Below are 25079 nucleotides of genomic sequence, written 5' to 3'. Positions count from 1 at the left end.
TGAAGCGGTCGGTCTCCTCCACCGATTTGCTTGATCGCCGTTTATTTCAGGAGGGGGGCGTGTGTGTCCCTGGCATCTCTTGGTCACGTTCCCCGCAGAGCGTCGGCGGCGAGACGTTGAATCCTCCCGATGAGCCAAATCATCCATGCGCACAACGAACCTCATCAAAGGCGGCGGGAGGGGTCGCACCGTTGCATTCCTCAGCCGGACAGAACGATCCAGTCTATTGTGGGCTGTTCGATCTCTGCGGGGTGGACAAGACCATCAATTGGCAGGCTCGGTCTTGGAAATTTGATATCACGCCCGCCAAACAACGGCGAGAGGTCGCACGGAGGGTCCATTTTAGCCAGTCTGTGTGTGACAATGAGCAGTATTGCTGCTCGCCTTAGCCATGCGCGACCGAGGCCGGGCTGCGACGCATGGTGAGGTTTGTTGCTCTGTCGGGGGGGGGGCGGCACGGTCGCGGTATTTCGAACGTGAAGGGCAACTAAATGTAACAATTCTTAGCCACGTCCAAGGTGCAGATGACGGCTCTGCACACAAGGCTTCTTCATTTCGGGTGCACTGCAGCGAGCTGAAGCCTTTCCCCTCGCGGCAACATGAATGCAACTGGTTCGTTTGAGAGCTGGGTGGGCAGCAGCATACCGTTTTGGAATCCGATGCTGCATGTCAGATTTTGGACGCCCACAACACCACGACAGAGGGAGGGTGGTCAGTCCCTCGTAGGGCTGGGAGGAATATTGGGGGTGGCAGCGGAAGGATTCTAAGTGTGCTGCTGTCTGATGGGTAGTATGTGAGACTGCGAGATATGTGCTTCCGCAGGTGTACGCGTAAAAGCCGTGCTGAGAAGAAGAAGGCCATGAACAATGATTCGTCTGGTTCAGCCACGGCGCGAGAAATGCAGCTGGGCAACCGAAAGAAACTGCCTTTCTAGACGAGATATGACGTCCGGGGGTGCGGAATCCGCTGCGTGTGTCTCAACTTGAGCAAAAGCGGCGTCGACGAAACCGTCAAGAAGGAAAATAGAAGTCCCTCCTCGAGGAGGCGTCGCGTGAGAGCTTCTGAATTGCGACAGGCTCATTTCGAAATGACGTCGCCGTGTCGCTGCAGGCCACGCCGCCCGTTTGCATACCTGTATCCGCAAATCGGCAGCAAGAGCCCCGGAACATCGCGGGCGCTCCTGTACAAGCGGAAAGGGGACCAAAGAAGGCAGTTATGTGCACTCTGGCAGCCAATGCAGCCAGCCGTGTGTGGTGTGACACGACTGCATCGTTCAGGCCCAGCCCTAAACTGCTCGTCGCCCTACGAGGCCGTGGTTCATGGCTCGTTGGCAGGAGGCAATATGCACATACTCTTCGGCGAATGGCCGGCCAGCATTGTTGACGGGACTTCTGTCGCCATTGGGCCTAGAGAGCACCAGTTGCCTGGAACAGCCCGCCCCGTCTCGCGCGCAGAGGTCGCATTTCTAATCTGCTGACAGATCAGAGGAGCGCCCGCAAGCCGGGCCCAGCACATCCGTGTGCTGATGCGACGAAGCTCTGGGATGCTCACCACAATCTCAATGTCGAGCTCTGAGGCCGACGACCGGGAGCCGCGTTTGTGATGGCTCGAGGAAGTGCTCTCTCAGAAGCCAAAGTCTACTGAGTGGTTGACGAATCGGAGACTTGAATGGCCCGCTCGGCGACTTTTTGGTACGGAACGGCGAGATTGATTGGAATCTGGGGTAGCGGACATGGTCCGGATCGGCGCAGAGCATCCGATACAGTTTGTGAGTTGACTGTCGACTTTGGGGGCCGAAGTCGCATTACAAAGTGGTAATCATAAGGCATTCTGCGGGTGTGGGTGATTGGCCGTGGTTGCGAGGCAGAGAAGCGGCCGATTTTCGCCTTTGGGCAATTTCCGTGCAAAAGGACCTTGCGGCTTGTGGAGACTCAACATACCGTCTCCATCTGCGACGTGAGGCCATGCGCCTGCGGCATGTGAAGAGAAGTCGGTGACGCTAACAATTACAGAGCCAGGAGCGTCTCCAGCTTTTTGCACCTCGAAGCTCGTGCGGCAGAATGTCTCTGTGACTGCGGCATCTGAGTTGGCGGAGTGTTCAGTGTCGTCTGCCGTGTGCCGTGTCTCGTGTGAGGGTAATGCGGAGGGAGTCTGCAGAGAGACATTGCCCCACAGGCAGTTGTCCTCGAGAACGTGTGCTGTGCAAGTCAGACACGGATTGTCAGACTTGATGGGCCTATGGCAAAGGGCGCATAGCAACGCCCGTAGGAGAAACCTCCCAACGGCGTTTAATTGCCCAGTGGGTGCTCTCGCACGCGGTGCAATCTTGATGGCAAAAAGCTGGCGTCTGTGCAACTGGGGGCGGGCTAGCGTATTCGTCATCAAGCTTGACCTCATTGATCAATTTACGTCGAAGGTGTGCGGCTGGTCGTCGGAGTTGGGACCCGTCATGTTGTCCGACCGTGTCGTTGGGCGAGTCCCGAACTCTCGGAGCTTACACGTCCTGGCCCGCGGCCTGAGCCAAGGTGGTCCTGGTTCAGCAAGTCTCCATTTTGATGGGCAATCATCAACGTGGCAGCCATCGTTGCAGTTCTCCATGGGCAGGGGTGCTGTGCGGCGTATGCCTGGCCACCCGTGCCGCTGTGCCCTCTCCGCGTCTCGCATCGGCTCGTCAACGGCGCAGTACAATTTTCTGACGATGCCAGTCAATACCGAACGAAGCCTTCCAGGTAGTCCCTCCTCAGATTGGGTATGCTATCTCGTGTATAGAGACCCAGCTGTGAGGATGATGCTGATTGGCCTTTGTCGTTTCCATTGCGAGGGCTGGTGTGGAATTCCGGATTGTCTTCCACGAATCCACATGCCCTTTTGGGATAGCCGACAGGGTCTCCGGGATGGGATGGGCCTTTAACAACGCCGTCCGAAGCCATCACAACAGCGTTGATACCTGCTTGTGCCGTGCTCAGCGGGGCCAGACGAGCTTTGAGCCGCCTGACTCCGTAGACGGCCGGATCCGTAGATTTGCGGCTTGCACATATCGATCGTCTCTTGTCGGACCGGATGTGCAAGAACCTGGGAGCACGACCAAAGTGGGCACGCTTTCCCAGTAAGGCAATTCGTATATCTAGCCACACGATTGACGCCGTTTTCCCTAGATCCTCCCGTTTGTGTGCGTTCCATTCTGGACCCATCTCACATAATCAAGGACAGCCTAGCAGCGGAGGTTAGCCTTACGAGAGCGCAATTTGTAGCTGTCCTGCGCAAAAGTGAGAACTCAAAAGGTCGGATTAGTCCTTTCCTGGTGGACGCAGAAGAGGGTTCGTTCTTTGGCAGGGAACGCATTCGTGGGGACCCTGCACTTGTGCGTGTACACACCGCAGCCAAAGTGCCGTTTGGTCAAGTCGTCGTTGTCGGCTGGTGATGCCTCGACTTATTCTGGAAGGTCCCCCAAAGATTATCCAGATGCCTAGAGCAAGCTGTGTAAGATGGGTTGCAACGGCGCGGCCCTGCAGGGTTTAGCTGGAAGAAAGCCATCCGCGACCTGTCGCCGTTACTGGAAAGGGGCACTCGTTCCCCGGCGTCTCTCGAGCTCCAATAGATTCTCAGTAGACCTGGCTATCCCAGCAAGACCTCGCACGTCAAGTTTTGAGTCAGTGACACCTGGTGATACGAAGTCCCAAGTCGGATATCGTGCTTCTCTCGTGAGCGTGTGTTTCGCCGATCCTGTCGCTGCCAGCGAGGCAAGCAATCATGACAGGCTCCTTGGTCATCAGCAGTCGAAGGCACAGAGGGTGTTCTAGCTTCTGCCCTCGTCCATATCACCACCCGCCTGTGCTCCCTTGGCTTCGTCTGGTTGGTTAGCAGCGGCCGCACGTTTCGGTCTACAGACCACCCAGCATGCTTGGGGCAATTCAGTGCGCGGCTAGAACGCCGTCGCTGCATGAAGGAGACTGGCGGGCAGGAGGCAATTGGCTTGAATAGACGCTCATTGTCCACACCCTCAAGCAACCCCTTCCCAGCAAAGCGGTGCGATGGGCATGGACCGGTCTGTTCGGAGAGGGCTGGGTGTGTGTGGCCAAAGGTACTTCGGACATAGTGGTTGCCCATCAGAGAAATCGGACGGATGTGAACATCGACATCTTAGTGCATGCCGTCCCAACCCCAAGGTCTAAGCCTTGTGGATCGCTGGTGCCGCGGTGACAGGGTCTTTCCTGGCCGGTTTGGGTGATGAGCTGCACCGTCGGTGACCAGCGTTTGGACTTTTGGCTCTCCCCTCCCCGTCCAAAGTGTCAAGTCGGACGTCGTCCGCTCGACTGGACTCGAGGTGAGAGCTCTCGGTGCTGTCCTTGTCCCTGAGCCCGGGCCTCATTTGGGTCTGCGCCCGTCGTCCGAAGGTCGTCTTGGGGCCCTATTCTGGGCCGACCTGAAAGCGACGGTCGCATTTCCAGTCGCAAGGCAGCAGTGAAATACACACTGTTAACTCCGACGTGCTCTAGTGTCTCCGTCTAATTTAGAACATGCAACGCCTTCGGGACGCCAGGCCACGGCTTGTGCTGGTGCCGCTGGTCAGATGCGATTCGAACTCCGCAGAAAAGCCATCTACAGCTTTGGGGCGGGACTGGAGCTACGAGAACGTCTTTGGATAAACTTGAAACGACGCAGGCCAGCGTGGGCTCACGACAGTTGAGACGCCACTGATGGTGACAGCACAGCATGCCCAAGGGTGTGGCGATAGCAGGGCACAAGATGGTGCTTCTCCAATATCCAGTAGTGGGATCGCCGTTGAGTGGTGGTGATGATGGTGGCAGTTGTGGTGGTGGTAGGGCCGAGTGCTTCCAATATTGTTATTGTTCCTGGACTGCCAGAGCCTGGGGAGACGCAACGTGCCGTAGTGGGAGATTTGACGTATGTGCCGCTATGCGGGTGTTGTCTGCTGACGGACGCGGGGGAGGCCCCGGTGGTCGCGCAAATAGAAGCCGGACTTGGAGAGGGTGTTGTTGCTATCCAGTTGCGGTGTAGTCATTCGACCAGACGTAGGCAAAGAAAAGCAGCATTCGATGACCCGCAGGTACACACACAAAGTTGGAGACGAAAGTAGGTGGGTATGGCGTCTTGGTGCAGGGGACTTTTGTCGACTGCTGCTGCTGCTGAGCGGGAGAATGGGTGCGGAGAAGCGTGGCTCATGGTGAATGAATGTTGAACGCCCGCGCGGGAGACTGGTTTAGTGACGCCAGGGACGCCGGACGAGCCCTATCCGTTGTTCAAACGTGAGACGGCGAGTCTTGCTGAGCTTCAGGCTTTAGCGCGGCAAAGATGCGGCAAGCCTTTGGGCGTGATGTCTGGGACCCCCAGCCCTAGGGGCGTCAAGGTGCAGTCGGCGGCGCCATGTGATGTCTGGGGGATCGGGAAGACACCGAGAGAGGGGCGTTGGGAGATGGCGGCAAGAACGACACCAAGGGCGGGACCGAGAATCTGGCCCCCAAGCAGACAGCTTCTCGGGACCGAGAGAGCCAAGCAGTGGCAGGTGATGCAGCAGCAGCTGAGGGAGCTGGAGTGGCAGCGTCTGCGACTGCTGCGTCTGCGTTTCTTGACGAGACAGACGAGCAAGGCTGGCGAGCTGAAGCGACAGGGTTGACGAGGTGCAGGAGGATCAAGCGCGGCCCAGGCATGGGAGAGGTGTTGCCCGGCCAGTCTGGAGCATGTGGGCGACGATGCCTCACAGCTTAGGTTCAGGACGATGGCGCCAGCAAAGCGGAAGCTGCTGATGTTGCTGAAGCCTTGCAGTGGTGACGGCAGTGCAAGCGGTGCGATGACAGACGCGGCAATGCTCGAGTGGAGAGAAGAAACTCTGTTGCCGTCGGGGCTTGAAACATTGACGGCAGGGGACAGGGAGGCACCCGCGCAGCTGGGTAGCTGGACGGAAGATTTCAGCAGCACTGCCTGCCACCTGGTCCCGACGGTGCAGGCTCAAATCTCTCTGCCTGAGGGCCAAGTGGGGCCGGGGCAGGCAGTTGCAGCAATTAAACCACAGGAACTACAACCATCCGGTCCGCAGCAAATCATTACTCTGTGCCTATTTTGCCAGCCACCGCGACTCAAGACTCGACACGGCAGACGAGTGCCCATGATCGGAATGTTCGTGGTCTGGCAAACTCAAAAATGGCAATGCCGTGCATGCATGGGCACTGCTGCACGCCGTCGGCACCTACGCCCTACAGCCACAACCCCAGCTGCACATCAAGCGCTGATATCAGCCAACGACCAGCACAGGGCGCTTGGCGTTGCAGGTCCCGTGATATTCTTGGAAAGTGCTCGGATGAGGATGAGCAAGATGAGATGCCTTGATAGCCGGCGGACAGACGACGAGTACGTGGGCTACTGGCCACCCTGAAGGGCTCTAGAACGTGTCAGGGACAGCCATCAGTCAGGACGACCAGATGTCGGGTTCAGACAACAGCCAGCGACACGTTCCTGTCATGGCCGCACGGAGCGGTCAGTCCGTTGTCCGCCATTCAGCTCAGATCGACAACTCAATCAGGTGCGTCTCAGTAAGACCTAGAAAAGCAAAAACCGGCCTCAGTGATGTTTGCTTGCTTGCCCCGGCCGAACCTGGCTGGACCCAAGGCAAGGCGAGGCGAGGCAAGGCAAGGCACGCATTCACAGGGCAGAGGACACACCAGTGGACTGGGTCGTCTTGTCATGTCTCATGGTCTCTCCGGTCGACCACGGACTTGGGCCTCACAACCTAATCGACAATCGATAAGGAATTAGGTGTAGGGGAACAGGAGGAGGACGGCTACGGTGTGGCGTCTGGAAAGGTTGTTGCTGATGACGGACGCTATGTGATCTTCCCGCGCGGGAAAGCCTCTTCCTTGCAGTTCATCACTCGCTCGTTCGTCCAGCAGCAGCTAATTTCGTCGCCTGGTGGTTGGCTGGAGGCCTTGAAGGGCAGCAGTTCGTCTGTGGAAACACGCCGTGTCCTGCTAATTTTGAAAGAAAAAGGAAGCATGTGCAGACAGTGGTGGAAGGCAGCCATAAACACCCAAGAAAAACGCCCAACTGGCGAGCGCCGGTCAACCCACCACCCATCTCACTTGCAGCTTTGCAGTGCAAGAACGCCTAGCGCATGCCGCGCACTCGCTGCGGCTACACACGCTCGTCGTCTAACCTTCTCGATCGAGGCAAGGTTGGGCTGAACTGCGTTGGGTTGGTTGGCTGTCTTTGCCGCAGCGGCACCGGTGCCGGTCGGATTCAAGATGGACATAGTTAACGTCCGTAGGGACTTTGGCGTGCTCGTGGTGGGCAGAAAGCCGGGTTGGTCCTGGCTGCGTCCCGTACCGCACCGTCATAGACACCGCACTCCCCATCAAGGAATGGATACGGCTCGCAAGTACGGATACATGTGAGGAATATTCTGGTACACTGGGAGGCGAGCGGGTGAGCTGGCTGGGCTGATGATTCCATCATGTCTCTCCCCGGATACGGCGTACGGGCTCGGAGTGGGTGAACACAATTGGAAACCGAACCAAGGCGGGGTTCTTCAATAAGCAGAACGGGCCTTCTGTCACCTCGTGAGCAGCATCCGCCTCAGACAAGAGTCACTGATCTTACGGGCAGTCAGACACACGGTGGGTAAGGAGTTCCTTGCGGCGGTTGACTCACCAATGCTCCGCCAGACAAACCAACGTGGTCGGGTCGGGTTGGAAGCCAAGAAGGAGTCCGTATCCGTACAGAACACGCTGCGTCGTAGGTAGGTTCGGAGGGCAAGGCCGATGAGATGCGGAGCGGTCAGGCACGGACGATAAGGTACGGATGCCGTAGTCAGGGTATCGTTTCTTCACCTTGCGGATACCATTGCGCTCACCTTGCTTTCTTGCGGTCCGTAGATGAAGTGGTGGTGGTGGTGCTCTCTACCTTGGTCTTCCTGGTTCCTTGCCAGGCACTCCCCGCCATGCCCGATTCGACTAGTGCGCTTTGCAGCTGGCGGTACGTTCCGGCAGCTGTCCCGACCACACGCCGTCCCCACTTCGGATTATCGACGAACGACTGCTTTTTTTTTTTTTTTGTCCCCTTCCTTTCTCTCAGCAGTGTTCTCTCTCCACCACAACACCAACCAGTGCACGAGCATCGGCAGGGATCCCGATCCTTTATTCCAGTCTCTCTCCCAGGACTTCCATGTCCCTCTCATCTGCCCTGCCCGCACTCGCTTGTCCGCTGTCTGGCATTCGCGAGGCGAGACGACGAGCGCGAGTGCGCGCCATCACCACCACACCGCAGAAGAGAGGGTAATCTCTCTAATGGACGCCGTCCTGCAACCTGATGGAGACGGACGCTACCTAGCCCATCTGCTGCTCTCTCTCAAATCATACCTTACTTATCCCCGTGCCCTTGCCAGGCACATCACCCTTTGGTGATTGCTGCTGCTGCTTCCTTCGCCTCGCCAATCCGAACCCCCGTCGGCCACGGTTTGTCCCGAGCGGCCGTCTTGATGTTCGTTTTAACATTGCACAGGATTACCAGGAGAAGACATTCTTTTCTTCAGTCGCGTGTTCTGCATCGGTCCTATCCGCCAGCTGACACTGCCGTGGTTGTGCCCAAGGGGTCAGGCGGGGAGCGAGAAAAAGGAAACATAATTAATAATTGATGAGAGAGGCATCATAACACACATTAACCCGTCGGACCAACATGCATCATGTCTTTGCCCTGGCTGGCCAGTGCCGGGCTAGGTTTGCTACGCAAAACCGCCGTCCCGACGTACTGGCTCCCGGCCCAAGTCTGTCCGTCTTCTGGGGTCCATCGAGTCTCTGTACCTGGGACAAGACAAGCTGAAGGCCACACACACACTCAGAGAGAGAGAGAGAGAGAGAGAGGGCGCGGAGGGCGAGAGACAAGCAAGCGCTCGTTGGTATTGGCACTGGCGTTGGCGCATCAAGCAGCCAGGCCTGCTGTTCGGTAACCTCTTACACGCACCCGGTTCAGCCCAGCCCGTCAGCCAGTGTCTGTCTGTCCCAGGATCCCACCTCGAGGGCATCTCGCAATCTCACACTCTCATCTTCCTTTCTGTTCCTCTCGATCGTATTGATTCGTCTTCCACAGGTTATCTGCTTTTTTTTTTCTCGCCTGGTCTCTGCCTGGACGAGGTCCTCAGAGCAGGACTACTATGGCAGTACCTTAGCACGGCCCTGGTTCCCGGTCGACGTCGAAACAGCTGCCCCAACAGGGAATAAGGTCACCGAATTATCCACTCGTCCCGATCACAGACCAGCTGGTACGGGCTGCCGTACCGTTCTACACTACGACGTTAGCCCGCCCCAGTCCAGTGGCCCGCCCACGCCCTGTAGTTTACGGGCTGCTTAGTGGTGTACCTGGTGTACATGCCTCCAGGGCTGGTGTGGGAAAGAGTAAAGGCGAGCGCGAGGTGCCCTTCAGGACCCAGTGGCCCGTCTCCTTGAGGCCAGCCAGGGCTTGAGCGATGTCATTGTCATCTCTCCTCTCCCCTCTCCCCTCTCCTCCCCGCCAGGTACCTACGGTACGGTACGGATACCGCTCCCTGCCTCTTATTACCCTTTCCTTGCCGGTACGGATACCCTGCCCTGTCGTCTTGCCTTGCCTGTCTGGCCTTAGCCGGGTGTGCAGCAACTCTCTCTCTCTCTCTTTCTGTGTGTTCCTCTGCTGCATATGAAGGCTGCGAGGGTGAAGGACGCTAGCCATAGCCCTGCAGCCCATCCCAAGCAGGGACGTTGAGGGTACTGACCGGGGCGTTCATACCGCGGCTGCCAATGCTTTTGCAGAAAATGCTGGAGCCTATCGATCCCTTCCCCGTCCCCGCCACAGCCCCATGTCTTTTCTTCAATTGCTAAGACAGGTAGGCGGACTTGGAGACTGGACTGTGCCCGTCTGCCCATCACTCTGGTAGTCTTTCTGGGTCTCTCTTCCTTTGCCTTTGCCTCTGGCCTGGACACTGGAAGAAGTGGGAGAGACACCTTTGACTGCACTTGACCCTCACTCCACCAGCAGGTCCTGTCCTGCCCTGTCCCCAGAGTCCTTGTCCTGGGTATTGCATGTCACACTCTCGACTCAACGCAAAGACACACACCTCCTCGTTCTACGCCGCACTTGCTCACCTCTGCCTCTCTTCCTCTCCGTCTCTTCATCCCCCACACACACACCCCCAGGGGAGTCCTACATACGCCTCTTCCCGTAAAACACCCCCCTCCCCTCCCCTACCCTCCTCCCCTTCTTCGACCGTTGGGACCACACCCCCCTCCTCACACACTGGTGCTGGTGCTTGTACCTCCGTACCCATCTTCCCCCATCCTGGTCACCATAATCCCATCTATCTCTCGTCCTCGAACCCCTGCCACCACGTCTGGGCCTACCTCCATCCAGTGTAGCTTGTCTTCGAACATGCCCATCTCTCCTCCGTCTGCTGCATGGCCAGACGGTACGTCGACACAAGGTCGGGATCTAATACCATAACTCCACACGCTACTTACTACATGTCGTTCACTGCCCACTCCCATTTATAAGACCAGTGCCCGCTCCTGGACCTGTGAGGCTGAGATCTTTAACCTTCTGATGATGTCCAAGTATAGCATCTGTGATCTCAGTTGAACCGAAAGCCTCCACCCGGCCAGCAAGCAAGCAATCCTTCCTTCTCCAGACTTCAAAACTTCGGTGCCTGATTCACATTGGTCTGTTATAAGTCCTTCTCACTCTCCTCCGCCTCGCCGATACATCGTCACTTGGCCACATCACATACCAACAACACATACACCCGTAAACGGCGCTTGGACATACACACATACACACACTCTCACTCCATCGACACTGACAACATCATCGACCTTGGACCCTCACCACCTTGTCCGTATGTGCCATCCAGAGTTTCTTCCTAGCCGTCCTTCTTCTTTATCAATGGCTTCCAGTTATTCCGAGCAGGGTTGCGAGAACTCTTACTCACTTCCACCCAGATCCCGAGCAGGAAGCCGCGTATCAGCCACCACTGCTCAGTTCGCAAGCATACAGCTCGTCGATTCCCCCAGAACCTTGCCGATAGAGTCCAGCCCCTCCATCAGGTCCGAGGCTCTCCATTCCTCCGGCTATATCAGTCCCAACCCGCCCAGCTCGGCCACCTTCCTCTCGAACAACTCTAGCTCCCAAGGATACTCGCCTTTCCCCCTCCTGCCTCCCGAGATCTTGAATGCAGAGTGGAACGACAGCAACGAGGTACACCACCAACAGCACCCTTCCAACTCGACGCCTCTAGTCAGAGTAGACCCGGCCCAGGACACCTACTCTCACCACCACCCATCCTCATCGCCGCCACTACCACACGGAGCAAGCATGAGGTGCGCTCCCGGACCTTGAACCACGTTGAAAACCGTTGACCAGTCTCTCTAACACTTTGTCTCTTTCCCAGCACTGTTGCTATCCCATTCGACCCCACGTTCACCATGGGAAGCCGATCAACATTCACCTGGCCTGGTAAATCAGCTCCCCCCTCTCCCCTCCCAACAACAGCTCATCCCTGGACGTGCCTCTAACATGCATAACCAAAAGGCCTCGAACACAGCGGCGAATCAAGCGGGACGCTTCTCGGCCACAACCTCGCATCTCTCGGCTCCTCAGACGCCAGCCTCACACCGCCCAGCGGATCGAGATCGGTGACGGCCAGCCCGCCAAGGGGGGTCATGACGCCGGAGCAGCGGGAACTGAAGAAGCAGAGGGACCAGGCGCGCCGGGACTCAAAGACCTCTCAACGGGTAAGGAGAGCCGGCAGCAACAGCTACATCCACTCGCCACCGCTCTCGATGCCCGACGTCTCCAGCACGATGGGCGTTCCCGTCTACACCACCGCGCCAGCCCCGATCTCGCTCCTCGCCGAGCCGACGACCACCATGGGAAGCTCGTCATACCTCCCTTCCTACAGCCCGCCGCTGTCAGACCACGGCTACCAGAGCGGGTACCCTCCGATGGCGCCGGCCTACAGCATGGGCGGCATGGACTACTCCAACCAGTTCCAACCACCAGCACAGTACGGGTACGTGAGCAGCGAACCGAGAAGTGGTGGCCGAGGCCACTACTTTTGGCAGCAGCAGCAGCAGCAGGGCAGGAAAGCTGACACACCGCCTCTTAGCAGCCGCCCTCCACTGTCAGTCAGCCAGGACCCGATGATGTACGGCGTGCCGCCCTCGATGGCGCCCGGAGCCGGAGCGGACCAGGGAGGGCACGTGAGGGTGGTGCAGAGCCGGCCCAAGCCCCAATGTTGGGAGCACGGCTGCAACGGCCGCCAGTTCTCGACCTTTAGCAACCTCCTCAGACACCAACGCGAGAAGTCAGGCCAAGCAGCCAAGGCGACCTGCCCCAACTGTGGAGCCGAGTTCACGAGAACAACGGCGCGGAACGGCCACCTCCTCCACGACAAGTGCAAGCAGCGCCGCAACACATAGACCTGCTGGGGTGACGTGGCTTAGGGGCACGGCCTGCCTTGTTTTTGTTTGTGTTGGAAGCAGCCATCATTCATCATTATTTTTAACGACGCAAAGACCGGCATGACACCTCTTTTTTTTTCTCACTCTTCCCTGTTGGTTGTTGGCGGGGGATGTGTTGGATGGAGAAGGGGGGCAGCACAGTCAGGAAGAGAGGGGCCGTCGGACTTTGGCTGGGCCCCTTGCTCTTCCGCTCCTCGCACATCATCCATGCCGACATGCGACGACCAACAACGTACGAGAACGACCAACGCCGCACTGCGCGCCCTGCCCGCCCCCCTCTTTTTGGTGTTTTCTGTTTTCTTCCATTCTATCTGTACATCCTAGGGAAAGAAGAAAACAAAAGGACTTTCAGCTTGCAGAGGAGGAGAGGAGGAGATAGGCTGTGTTTTGGGAATCAAAAATCGACTCTGCTTTGTCTTAGAGGAAGGGAAACGGTCAGAACGTGTCTATCCTTCGTGGTCATATGTTCTCGCCGACTTGGGAGGATACGGTGTTTATTTTTCTGTCATTTTTTGCTCTGCTCTGCTCTGCGTTGGCTACTTTGATTTTGGACTTTTGTTTTATGGAGAAAGGGATGGCATTATTGGCTTATTTTCGTTCACAAAACACCAACCACCACCAACAACCGCGGCGTCGGGGATCCCGGCCGCTTCTTCACCACCCTTTATTTCTTATTTTCTTATTTTCTATTCTCCTCATCTTTTAAGATATACCCTTTCTTTAGCGTTTCTTGAAATACACCTCGTTCCCCTCAAGGAAACGAAAGATTACGGAAAACGCTGTTCTTCTTCTTCTCTTCTTCTTGTTCACACAACCTTCTTCCAACCTTCAAACTTTTTTTGTCGTTTGGTTTTTTTTTTACATATTGCCTATTTTGGACATACGGTGTTGATTGATTGAGAGAGAGAGAGACGTTTGGTACATAATTTTCTTCTACCTTTTTTATATGCTGGTCGGGCCTCGATGGCACACACACACACACATTACACACACAAACGAACCAAAAATGCAAATGCAAATGTTGTTAAGAACCGAACGTCATCGGAGTTCCCTCCCGCCGCCCCCCCTCCCTCCGCTCCAATGTGACTTGTGAACGACTCCCGCAATGGATGCTACCCTCATCGGAGGAAAAAAAGACAACAGAAACAACGGTAACCAGACCCCTGGTTTTTTTTCTTAATCTCGAAAAGACTCTGCAGCCTCTGACGGGCCTATGAACGGCGCGGGAGAGAGAGTCACCTGTTTCGGAGAGAGGCCCCCAACGTTGGTCCCAACATGGTCTAGGGTACCCGTGGGCAGGGGAGGGGGGTGTGGTGAGAAAGGTCACAGTTGTCGCTTTCCAAAACAGTGGTAAATTTCTGTATCTTGTATTTTCGTATTTTTCTGATTCTCCTCTCCTCTTCTTTACGTTCCTCAAGGTGCGTCGTGGGTAAGGCATGCAACAAACGAAAAGCTGCCTCGGCTTCGTGCAGAAAGGACCTCGCAGAAAAAACGAGACCCCGTTTACCTTACAAAGGGAACAATAAGCATTGCTGGGAAGGATTACGAGATGGGGCGCGCGCGGGTTTACGGGTACGCGGTGCATGGTATGGTGCAGAATGGATACCTACCTAACCTCGGACGGCGCGCGAGAAAAACAACGAATGAGAAAGAACATTGAATTCAGCGAAATGAAGCCCAACGTGCTTTGCTTCTTTCATCCGATGTCGTTTTTGGATCTTTTGTCAAGTCGTCAATATGGAGATACGACGGGTTCTAGCAAGGTGTGGGCGTGGCGGAGAACACACTAAACAGAAGGAAAAAAGCGATGGGGACCTGGCTCTCGGAGTCGCTCTCCGTCCATGGGTTGGTGGGTGAAAGGAGAGGGGTCCCCCCGCTGCTGTTGCGTAGGCGCCGCCTGCCAAGGGCGCGCGACCTGTGGCCGGGGGTCTCCCGGTGATGTCAAGATCAGTCGAGCCGAGTTTGGAGGAGAGCAGGGCCTGCTTTATCCGGTCGAGCCTGGGACCGGGGTTCAGAAGGGAATAATCCCAACCCAACTCCAGGAAGCAGCACTCCCAGGGGCCCCGGTCCTCCAGCACGACGGACCTCACGTATCGTGGGGCTATTGATACTAAGAGGCTGGCGGGAGCAATTTATCGTCCACGTGTAAGTGAATGCAACTGCCTATTACCGCAACGCGCGCAGCTTCCTTTACCGCCTGCCGACATCCCAGAGCAGTCGACGACGATACCAAGAAATCGTGCAGAGGCTTTGGGTTGAGTGGGGGAAGACGAGAGTTCATCGTGCCGGTGCCGGACAGAGACGTCGCGGAGCTTTGATCGTCTTCTGCGGATCTTTCTAGACCATGACTGATAAACGGCATCTTGAGGCTGAATCCACGAGTCGTGAAAGCCCGGCAGGCGGAGAGGCTCCATGCTCGGGAGACGCTGTTTGTCTTCCCCGTTCCCAGGGTTCAATGCAGCTGCCTGCCGTGGAACACTCAACAGCCGTGAGGTCGAAAGATGCTTTACCAAGTTGATGGGTCCGCGGGTGCAAAGATCGGCGCCATACGCAGACAAGGCGAAGGCCTAACAAGCAGATTGAGTGCTGATTTGACGGGGTCTGTTCCTCCCATCCCATCATGATCCGTCCCGTTTCCAGGTCGCAGCATCAATGCAAACGTCAAAATGGCCGAGCGATGGCTCTCTGAGCGCGCAGTCTTCGTTCTGCAACCCGCAGTCTGGACCAGAGGTGAAGCATTCAAGCAGGAAGCGAGAGGGGACCAAGGCATGCAGCGTCCCAAAGCAGGCCATGACGACTTGCATCTTCATATCTGGCAAGGCACGGAAGAGGGGCGGTATCGACTCGATCCAAGCCTCTTCTGTCGACACTAGTCCTGGCGGGCAATTGAAGACCCGCCTCCCGTTGCAACGGTCCCGAACCTAGGCCTGTCTCTGGACCTGGATTGTAACCTGGAACCCGGGCTCGGGGGCTCTAGGACTCTGGCAACGGGTAGCGATCGCCGCCGCAGACAACCCAGCTTCAGTTGAGGCAACAGACATGTACATGCGCGCTGGGTTTTTCAGACGTCGTCCGCAGAACCTATGGACTGAAAACGCACAGGTGATGGCAGAAAACCTGCGGCTCAGCATCCAAAGAATCGCTGTGCTCTGTTTTTCGCATTGCGACGAGCGTCCAGAAACGAAGAACTGGGAGATACGTGCCTGGCCGCTGGTACCCCGAGGTAGCGAATTGGAGATGCAGGTGTAGCTTCCCCGCCGTTCCCACCCCCTCCCCGTCCGACACAGCCGCGATGGAAATAGGACGGGTCCTAATTTGTAGGAACGTTCGGTCCAAGGTTGCAACGCCCCGAATGAGAGCACCAGGCCGGTTGAGGGTTCATCTCGCCATGTGAGTATGGTTTAGGGTCCCAAGTGACGGTGTGATGGAACAACAAGCCTCTGTTTAGGCATCAAAATAAGGTCGAATCACAGATGCGCCAACTCATCTCTATCCTCGTGGAAGTGAGATGAGCGTTGCTTTTTTGGAAATTGGGGCTTGGGACGGGCCGCCAGGGCGAGAAGGATGAAGCGGGCAGACGGCGGGCGAAGGCGCTGGCGCTGGCGCTGGAGGAGGTGGCGGCGGCTTGCAGCGTCTGTCGTTGGTGGTTGTCGATGGGCGATGATGACGACGATGCCGTCGTCGGTCGCTTGTCGTCTCCAATGGGCCCAGGCTGGCCGAGGGAATCACGCGCATCGTCCGCGGTGCTCCGCGGGAAGTCGGGCGTGTCGAGCAAGAGTGCGCCCAAGTGTGCCGTGTGTAGCTTAATGGTGGTTTGCCGTGACCGCTGCGTCAAGGGCGTGTCATCCTCCCAGCCCAAGACACACGCAGACGCAGCCAAGGCGAGGTACACACCCACACGTCGGTGGGTGTACGATCAACATGGGATGAGAGAGAGAAAGACAACCTGCATTGCAGTGCAGCGCAGCATTGCAGCTCGAGGTCGAAAAGCGGCGTGGGTGCCACCCGGTTGGTGTCGCGAGCAGCCAGGGCATTGGAGGTGACAGTCCAAGTGACGGGGAGAGGACGCAAAAAGACTCAACATGAGTGGACGGGCCGGACTACGATGAACGGCCCACTGGCAGCCAAAAGGCGAGCAGACGAGTGCCCCGTCAGCCCTCATCCGACAGTCCATCTTCCAACAAGGGGGGAGAGAAAAAGCTGCGGATGACAAGTGAAGAAAGCCAGGGAATTGTGCTGGTCGGTGGATACTTGTCCGCAGTTCAGCGTCTCCACCAACACCAAAGTACCTTTTCTTGCAGCATCTCCACCTCAGTTGGTCGTCGCTGCTGAGCTGAAGCAGCAGCGTGTCAAACAACGCAGAAGCCGCTGCTTGTCGTGCCTCGTCTTGTCATCCCTTGGCTGTTTATTCCCACTGCCACCTCCAATTTCTCCAATTTCGCCTTTCCTTGCACTGCGCCGTGCTATAACAACGAGTCGTATACATAGTATATACCCTTCGGTCCCGAGTCCTCGTCCGAAGTGCTGGGATCTGGGTTCATCGTTCGTCTCGTTGGTTTGTGCTCTTGTCGGAGTCTCGCCGCCCCCAAATTCCAGGGTGGAGCGGGCGGTTCAAGTCGCTACCCGAAACTCTCGCAATGACAAGCCCTTTGGCCAATACTCTCTTTGCACTTCGAGGTCGACCAATGTACTCTGTGGTACTCTTTGGAGAACTGCTCGTCCATCTGCCTCCACACCCCAGCCCTCCACTCACCCCCTCAGACCCCTCAAGAAGCTCGAGCCCTGCCCTATGAGGCACATGGCTTACAGGGAGCTCTCCAAGTTGGGAGAGCGAGGCGCGAGAGACGAGGCATGGAGATGAGCGGCCGTCTGCGGGAGAGGAGGGGGCGACTGACGCACCCTGTGAAGATGTGGGCGAGGGAGGGCCACACCTGATGGAATCTGAGGTAATCTCTCGCAACTCACATCCATCCGGCCATGTACCGTACGTGCCGCAAAATGCCGAACCACATCGGAACTTAGCGGTGGACTCCCGTAAGCCGCCTGTTCGAAGCCCGTAAACGAACAGAGTTGACTTTCAGTCCAAAGTTCCTCTGATTTAGCAGTCAGACGAACGCGAAGAGATGCGAGTACAGGTGGAAACCTAGGCTCCTGCTCAGAAGGCGCGCTGCGTTGAAGGCATTTCCCGACGTTGACGACGAATGCGACGCATCGGGAATTGTGCTCGATGGTCGTGTGTAGTCATTTGCTCCTTTGAAGACCCGGCAGACCCCCCCTGACAGCAGCCTGGGGTTGCTGGGTTAAGACCCCGATGGGGATAACGATATCCTGGTTTGGTCGCCGACGCTGGCCATGTCCAGCTGTCCACGCAAGCCCCAATGTATCGTTGACCGTCGCCTCTGAGAAGGCTCGAAGCTCTGTCCTGTGAGAGAGGCGGGGATAAGATAGGGGGGTCAGGGGGTAGGGAGGTCGAGACGGAGCGCAACTCCGTGGCCCATGCTTTGTAAACCCGTACGTATCCAACCGGCCGATTCTCTGGGCCCAAACATGAGAATACCCGAGCACGACCCGATGTGCTTCGGGACGGGTGCGATGCGGCGTACTCTAGAATATGGAGACCCTGCAAATAATAATCAAACGCGGCCCTCGCGACGGAGCCGGTGGCTGCACTGTCTAAAGTAGGCAACAATATGCTCTCTGCGGATGGGCAATGCGTGAACGAAGCCCTCTCCAAGCGTTCTCATAGGGAGATTGCGCTCGTTACAGTGGTCTCATGCTCCACCAGGGCCATCCTGGTGGATATCAGAGATCCCCAAGGTCCGTGGCAAGTCGGCCCCGTTACGCCCGTCGGTGAATGTTTGCGACGGCGTGTACTCGTCGGGCTCGTCGGTGTTCTCCTCCGGGCCTGAATTCCCACAGCCAAACGGTCGGCCGCCCGCCGTCGTCAACCATCACAAGGAAGCCCCCAGTGCTGCTGCGGGCACAGGAGGAGAACTGAGTGAGAGAACGCCAGGCTAGACTGTGACGATGCCAAGGATCCGTGAGCAGGTCGGAGTTGTCAAGATCGACCCTGCTGCCCTGCCATACCCCGAAAGCCAAGAAGCCTGGCTCAATTTTGTCAAGATTAACGTCACGGCGAGTCTGTTTCGAAGACCTGATGGCCCGGCTCACATGTGCTGTCTTGTGGGTGACCGCGCGGCCGTTCGAATGAAGCCCATGCCGCAAGCCGTTTCAGGAGCGCACACAGACAGCCTTCTGCGTGGGGTGGCCAATTGCGATGCGTAGGGGCTTCGAGTGAAGTCAAACGGCGACAGCCTCCCAACATCCAACGCGTGAGGCTCCCCCGACCGGTTCGTTGCAGATTGGGGGCCAAGATTCCTCTCCACGAACTCTTTACATAATCAAGCGAGCTGCCGGCCGCACGTGATGAGGGGATCAAGACTTTCAGCAAGAGTCCAAGCACTCGGTACCTTGGTGACCAGGACAAGGTAGCATCCGTGTGGTCCCCATTCCTTACCGCTCTAGGGAATGACCTCGAGGTGGTATTCGTACCGTTGTCAGTGACCCACTCTGCAGGCAAGACAATTAATCAACAGGCTCTGATGCTGCCGTTCGCTTCGCACTGGCTGCTATTGGGCAGAGTACTCAACGGCGTCTTCTTCTCTTGGCTCTTATTGGCCGTCATGCGAATCAAAACTCAATGTTCTTTCAACTCCTCCTTGACTCTGGCAAGTGGGAATAGTCGACGAGGTATGTGTGAGATCGTCCACTGCCGCTTGTGACCCCTCTCAGGATTCTGCGGCATAGTACTGGTTCGTTCTCACATACGGCCAGCAAAAGACTTCCAATGCTATCAAATTCTGATGAAAGCAGGCTCGTCGTAGAGATGCGATGCCTCTTCGATATCCTTTCCCGGAGCCTATTCTGGACTTGACCGACCATGGGGACCATCGTCATTGACGCAGTTGCCGTTTGTCACTTGCTTGAGAGTCCAGCGAACGGCCATTGCGGAGTTGTCTCTCAACCCGTATTGTGTGCCTTGCTGTCGATGTCGACTGGGTAGAGTAGTACTGAGCGCGGATCACTGCGAAAGGATCGGTGTAGAATGCTATGCGTCAGGTCCTAAAATTAACTTGTCAGGGCAGCCACTCCAGATCGTGAAAACTAACGATGATGTGGGACTTGCTCGTTGTTTCTGGAATGGCGCACTCCGCGCTGCGTTGAGGTTGACACCATCCAGAGTCCATCCAAGACGGGCCTCTAGGCAGCAGGATTTAATCAGATCCACCAGTGAACTGGGTGGCTTGGGCCGCTGCCGCTGCCGGCCGGGACCATCCTCCAATACGTCCGCACCTCCATCCACCGCCCTATGCTGCTTCCACTTGGTAACAGCCCTGCAAGTCCTAAGGACTGAAGCAGCAGGCCCTCCCTGTGGCGTCTCGTGGTGGGTATTGGACGAATGTCACTCTGAAGGATCATAAAGCAGCGGTCCTGGTCGACGGCTAGTGATGGTCGCTAGGCAGGGGCCAGCTCATAAGGCGGTTATGGAACGCCCACATGGAAGCTCTGGAAAGCAATGCGCCACCGGATAGCTTGCAGTAGGTCGTGTTCTGCCCATTCTGATTCGCGGGCGGGCTGTGGATGGCGATGGAGTCGTTACCCCTGATGTGCGGGCGTTCGGATCGGGAGGATTGCAGACTCTGGCTGAACGCTGGGCCCCTGATATGAAGAGGAAGACGACGGTGACGAGACTTGACCTGACCTGGAAACCGGTAAACCTCATCTGGCATGCCATGTGAAGGAAGCAAAAAACACGACATGATGCAAGGCCCCCTTGACTTGGTCTTCTCAATTCGGGTCGGTCAAAGGCATCCTCTCTCGCGCAACGACGGTGGAACTAGTTCCCCCCGCGGTGACGATGTGCTGTCTCCTTCGGAACCAGCTCCTGAGATTGTAAACCCGTGGGTCTTGGGGGCCATATCCCCTCTTCCCTCTGAAGGATGAGGCTTGACATGAAAGGCTTGTGATCGGACAGGCTGATGGCCGATTGGGGTAACGCCTACGGCGAGTCGGGGTTTGAACCACTTTTCTCGTCATCCTGTCAATAGGTCGATTCGCTGGGGAGACCCTGATCGAATCTCCCCGGACGGACGAGCGAGCCGACACCGCGCGATGTCGAGATACGCAGTACGGGGGTACCCGAATGACGCGACGACTGTTGGATTGGTTTGCAAATCGCGGTGCTGGCGTATGGGCAGGACGCCCGCAGCTTGGTTCATTCTTGAGAGTGCTGGTCGATACCGAGGCCTCGACCGATCGTCCGAGGTACACTTCTCGGACGATTCTGAAATTGCTCTTCATGTCGCGCACTGGCCCGAACAATTCACGCTGAATACGAAACCCGGCTAGTCTCTCACTGGCCGTGGAAGTCTTCTGTGCTTCGCTTGTGGCGGTTAGGAGGCGAAAACTGTTAGCAGTGTAGTCTTGGTCTGATCTTCATAAGTATCTTTGGAGATGGAGTCCAGCTGCTGCCTCTGCAGGTATCTGTACCACTCTCGATCGTGCCATAGCCCCTATCCTTTGGCTGGCAGTAACAGAAGCTCCCTGTCTGCCTCCTGTACGTAGTGGCATGCAAGTGAAGCCAGGTTCGAGGTCGCTTGTCTTGATCCTTCGCGTCGCTACCCCACACTCACCGTCTAAACGGCGGTGCTAGTCGAGCACTGCACCCTTTCTGGCTTGACAAGTCGGCAGGAGCATTGGCTGCGGGCGCGCGTTAGGCGGAGACCGCTTTGCATTGATGGATGAGGGAGCCGGCGGCTCGGTCGACGTCTCCCATCGCAGGGAATCTGCAGACCGTACGGCACATCGGAGGGTTCAATGACTTGCGGTCCCGCGTGGGCCCAGAAACTGACACCCAGGCGGCGGTCGTTCAAAGGCACGATCAAGATCCATATGGCTTAGATAACATGGCCGGGGAAGCGTTGTGAAGACAGAGGCAATTTGGGGAGGGCGTGATTGTAGAAGAGGAGTCGACAAGGAGGGCGTCGATACAGTGGTCACTAGATGGGGGTCAGAAGTATACTGTGCGTAGACAGTGCTCAAATAGTATCCGCACATGCCCAGCGTAATCTGCGCCTGTCTCGCTTCCTCCGCTGCTTTCTCTCTTCGCTAGCGCTAACTGCAGGCGGATTAAGCGCGGCTCTGCGATAGGCTGGACCCTCACCACCCCAAGTTCAATGTCTGGACACGCACCTAAGCGCAGCGCTTAGTCGGCATCACGACCAGAGAGAGTAAACAAACCCGACGACGCTTCACGGCGGCGACGAGATCGCGACAACAACTTGATATCGAGCAACACGAGAGCGACAGAGTACTGCTACTTCTCCATTGACAGCCCACGTCGCCAACAACCCAACATCTGCAATGAGGCGGGCCTCGAATCCTGCTGCTTGAGAACGTCGTTTGTGCATGCCTGCAGCCATGGCCCTGACGATGAACCCGCCCTCGAGGTGGTCCAACAAGAGGCAGAAGGTGTTCAAGTCTGTCTTTGACACGGAAATCTCGCAGCCTACGCCTTATTCGACACCCTCAAAGAGGTTCACCGCGCAAAGCGAGCCATTCGGTGGCACACCGCAGTCACCACAGCCACCACACCACCAGTCTCCCTCCCGCTCGCACTTTCGCGGCGGCAGCAAGGTCTTGAACCACCCAGGATCCCCTCCGTCGACGCTCCAAGGCATTCAGTCCACTGAAGCCAGCGACCAAGTTCGCTGGGATCGAGCGTGGCACGTCGTCACGACCCGTATCCAGTTACCTGCCTCGGTTGCCGCGGAAGACTCCTTCGGGACCCTGGCGACGGAATCGCAGGACCATGATGCCGAGTTCCATGACAGTCTGAGCCTGGTACTGCATCCCGAGAGACACGTCCAGCATGCCACTCACACGGAGGACATTCTCTCCTGGCACACCCAGCAGGTTCGCCACCACTTCGCCCATCACGTCCTGCCCCTGCTGTCTGCATGCAACAGCTACGGAGACCAGGGCCAGGTTCTCCTGGGGAGCATCCATACGCTAGAAGCAGCCCACCGCCAGTATCTCTACGGCCTGTCTCTCGTCGTGCGGGGTCTCGAGTCCAGGAAGGCGGACATCGCGGTCGACAAGTTCCGGCGCGACTTGCACGCAGTCATCGGCAACTCCATGTCACAGGCGCTTATGGAATCTCTCCGTGCGGTCCTGGGTCGCCTGATGAGGGATGTTCTGGGCATGCAGGCCCGGCCTTCGTCTGGGAGATCTTGGGAGACAGCCCTGCAAGGGGATGGCCAGGCAGCAGCGGCGGCGGAAGCAGCGCGGCAAGAGCTGCTGCAGATGGTCGAGACACTTCACAAGGTCGGCCTTGCGGGCGAGCGGTTCCAAGTGCTGTTTGCCGAGTTGATGGATGCAACAATGGCCGAGCACATCAAGACATCCTTCGCCGGGGCTTGGGCGCAATCAAAGGCAGACGGCAGGAAGGATGCGCCACCGTCTTCGCTGACCGCTCGCGCAGCGAAGCTCAGCACACCTTCACGCTGCATTGCTGCACTCAGTGATTGGGTGGAGAACCGCTACTCCCGGTTGGCGGTCGAGGTGTTTGCGCGCCTCGATAGCGGGGAGATTGCCTGGGGCGATGTCGAAAAGTGGAAGGAGATTGCAGTAGGGAGATTGGCAGTCATGCGCATCCACGAGCTTTTCGACATTGTGTTGCAATGGCCAGAGAGTAGGGGGGCGCTGGACGACCTGCGCATGGCCATCACCACGCCGCAGAGACGGCTGCAGTTGACGGATACGTTTTCGGCAGCGTTGCAGAAGCGTTTGCTTCACCCGGGACGGTCGACGCTCGATATACTTCGCGTGTACATCTCCATGATCCGGACCTTTCACGCTCTCGACCACTCCAAAGTACTCCTGGACCGAGTGGTCCACTCCCTTCAGCTCTACCTGTGCCAGAGAGATGACGCCATCCCCATCGTCGTCACCGGCCTGCTGTCCAGTCCGGAAGATGTCGACACGGCCGGCAAAACCAAACTCGTGGAGCTCGCGGTTCTCCTCAACGACCCCTCACAGCAGCGGCGTCCGGCGACGGATGACGAGGAGCTGGACTGGGACGATATGGAGTGGATCCCCGATCCGGTCGACGCGGGCGTGAACTACAAGCGCCCCAAGTCCGAAGACGTCATTGGCACTCTCATCAACGCCTTGGGCTCGCAGGACATCTTCATCAAGGAGTTCCAAAGTATTATTGCGGGCAGACTGCTGTCTACTCAAACAGACTTCCCCCAGGAAATCAGAGTGCTTAACCTGCTCAAGAAGCGCTTCGGCGAGAACGCTTTGCAGAACTGCGACGTCATGATCAGAGATATCCAAGACTCTAGGAGAGTCGATGCGACCATCACAAAGAACGTCAGGACGGGCCACATCGGTGGTCCTCCTCGCCGATCCAAGGACCTTCCGTCCTACCACACCAAGATTCTTTCCCGGCTATTCTGGCCCGGCATGGACAGGGAGCACTTTATCCTGCCACGCCCCGTCGTCGAAATGCAGGGCCGCTACGATGAGGAGTTTGAACGTCTCAAGTCTTCACGCAAGCTCACGTGGCTCAACAATCTCGGCATCGCAACGGTCAATCTGGAGCTGGAGGACCGCACGGTCGAGCAGGAGTGCAAGACGTACGAAGCCGTCGTCATCTACGCCTTTCAAGAGGACGACGCCGACCCGGAAGCTGTCCCTGTGCGGCGTACGGTTGAACAGCTGGAGGAGATGCTGCAGATGGACGACGATCTCATCCGCTCTGCCATACACTTTTGGGTGAGCCACCGCGTCTTGCGCGAAACCGAACCCGGCACGTTTGTCGTCCTTGAGAGGCTCGAAGACGATGTCGACAAGGACGCGTCCGCCGCCGGGCCTTCCGACGGCGACGCGCGCGCCCCTCCGTCTGGCGACTTTTCACCCAAGAAGCCGGCGCTCGACGCAAAGGAGAAGGAGAAGCGGCAGGTCTACTGGCAGTTCATCGTCGGCATGCTCACCAACTCGAGCCCGGCGATGCCGCTTTTCCAGATCGCCATGATGATGAAGATGCTCATCGCGGACGGGTTCCCCTGGAGCAACGAGGAGCTGCAGGAGTTTCTCGGCGAGAAGATTGCCGAGGGGGAGCTGGAGCTGGCGGGCGGAAAGTACAAGCTCCCAAAGAAGTGAACATGGATGAGAGACTGCTCTCGACGGTGGCCCTGTCGTGCTGGAGGTTGATCATCTCCAACGTAGTCAGCCACAAATAGACAATAAACATGATACCCAAGCAGAAGATGATGCGTTCCACGACGAGCAGTGTGTCTGTGAGGTCCGGCTTTCCAGACTTAGTGACGGCCATTCCGGGGTGCAAAGCATGACTTCTTATACAGCTAGTCCATTGACATGATACAGGCGTGCTGTCTGTGTACGCGCACCATCACCAAGTGACGGCGTACTGGCCAAGGGAGATTTAACTGCGCATGCTTGACACAATGGAGATCACAGACCACGTCTTGGGGGAAACTGATTTAGATGAGAACACGG

At 57.1% G+C, this 25079-nt stretch overlaps 3 protein-coding genes across 3 annotated transcripts; all 3 read left to right on the top strand.

Moving 5' to 3' along the window:
- Window positions 1-6476: 6476 nt before the first annotated feature.
- Window positions 6477-7776, top strand: CGCA056_v001068 (uncharacterized protein; the record flags this gene model as incomplete). The annotated part of the gene is made up of 2 exons (XM_037316329.1): window positions 6477-6644; window positions 7618-7776. The coding sequence occupies 2 exons, from the start codon at window positions 6477-6479 to the stop codon at window positions 7774-7776; spliced, it is 327 nt and encodes a 108-aa protein (XP_037185997.1).
- A 2631-nt stretch (window positions 7777-10407) lies between these two features.
- Window positions 10408-12452, top strand: CGCA056_v001067 (putative C2H2-type zinc-finger transcription factor orf8; the record flags this gene model as incomplete). Its single annotated transcript, XM_037316328.1, has 7 exons — window positions 10408-10459; window positions 10536-10552; window positions 10707-10870; window positions 10974-11351; window positions 11423-11487; window positions 11563-12043; window positions 12143-12452. The coding sequence occupies 7 exons, from the start codon at window positions 10408-10410 to the stop codon at window positions 12450-12452; spliced, it is 1467 nt and encodes a 488-aa protein (XP_037186000.1).
- Window positions 12453-21974: 9522 nt separating this feature from the next.
- ANAPC2 (Anaphase-promoting complex subunit 2) lies at window positions 21975-24722 on the top strand (the record flags this gene model as incomplete). The annotated part of the gene is made up of 1 exon (XM_037316327.1): window positions 21975-24722. The coding sequence occupies one exon, from the start codon at window positions 21975-21977 to the stop codon at window positions 24720-24722; it is 2748 nt and encodes a 915-aa protein (XP_037185999.1).
- Between the last annotated feature and the right edge of the window lie 357 nt (window positions 24723-25079).

Source organism: Colletotrichum aenigma (genome assembly GCF_013390185.1).
Source record: "Colletotrichum aenigma strain Cg56 chromosome Unknown KSG_Cg56_contig01, whole genome shotgun sequence".
Classification (NCBI taxonomy): domain Eukaryota; kingdom Fungi; phylum Ascomycota; class Sordariomycetes; order Glomerellales; family Glomerellaceae; genus Colletotrichum; species Colletotrichum aenigma.
Note: the sequence above shows the minus strand (reverse complement) of the source record. Positions and strands in the feature narration are given on the sequence as shown.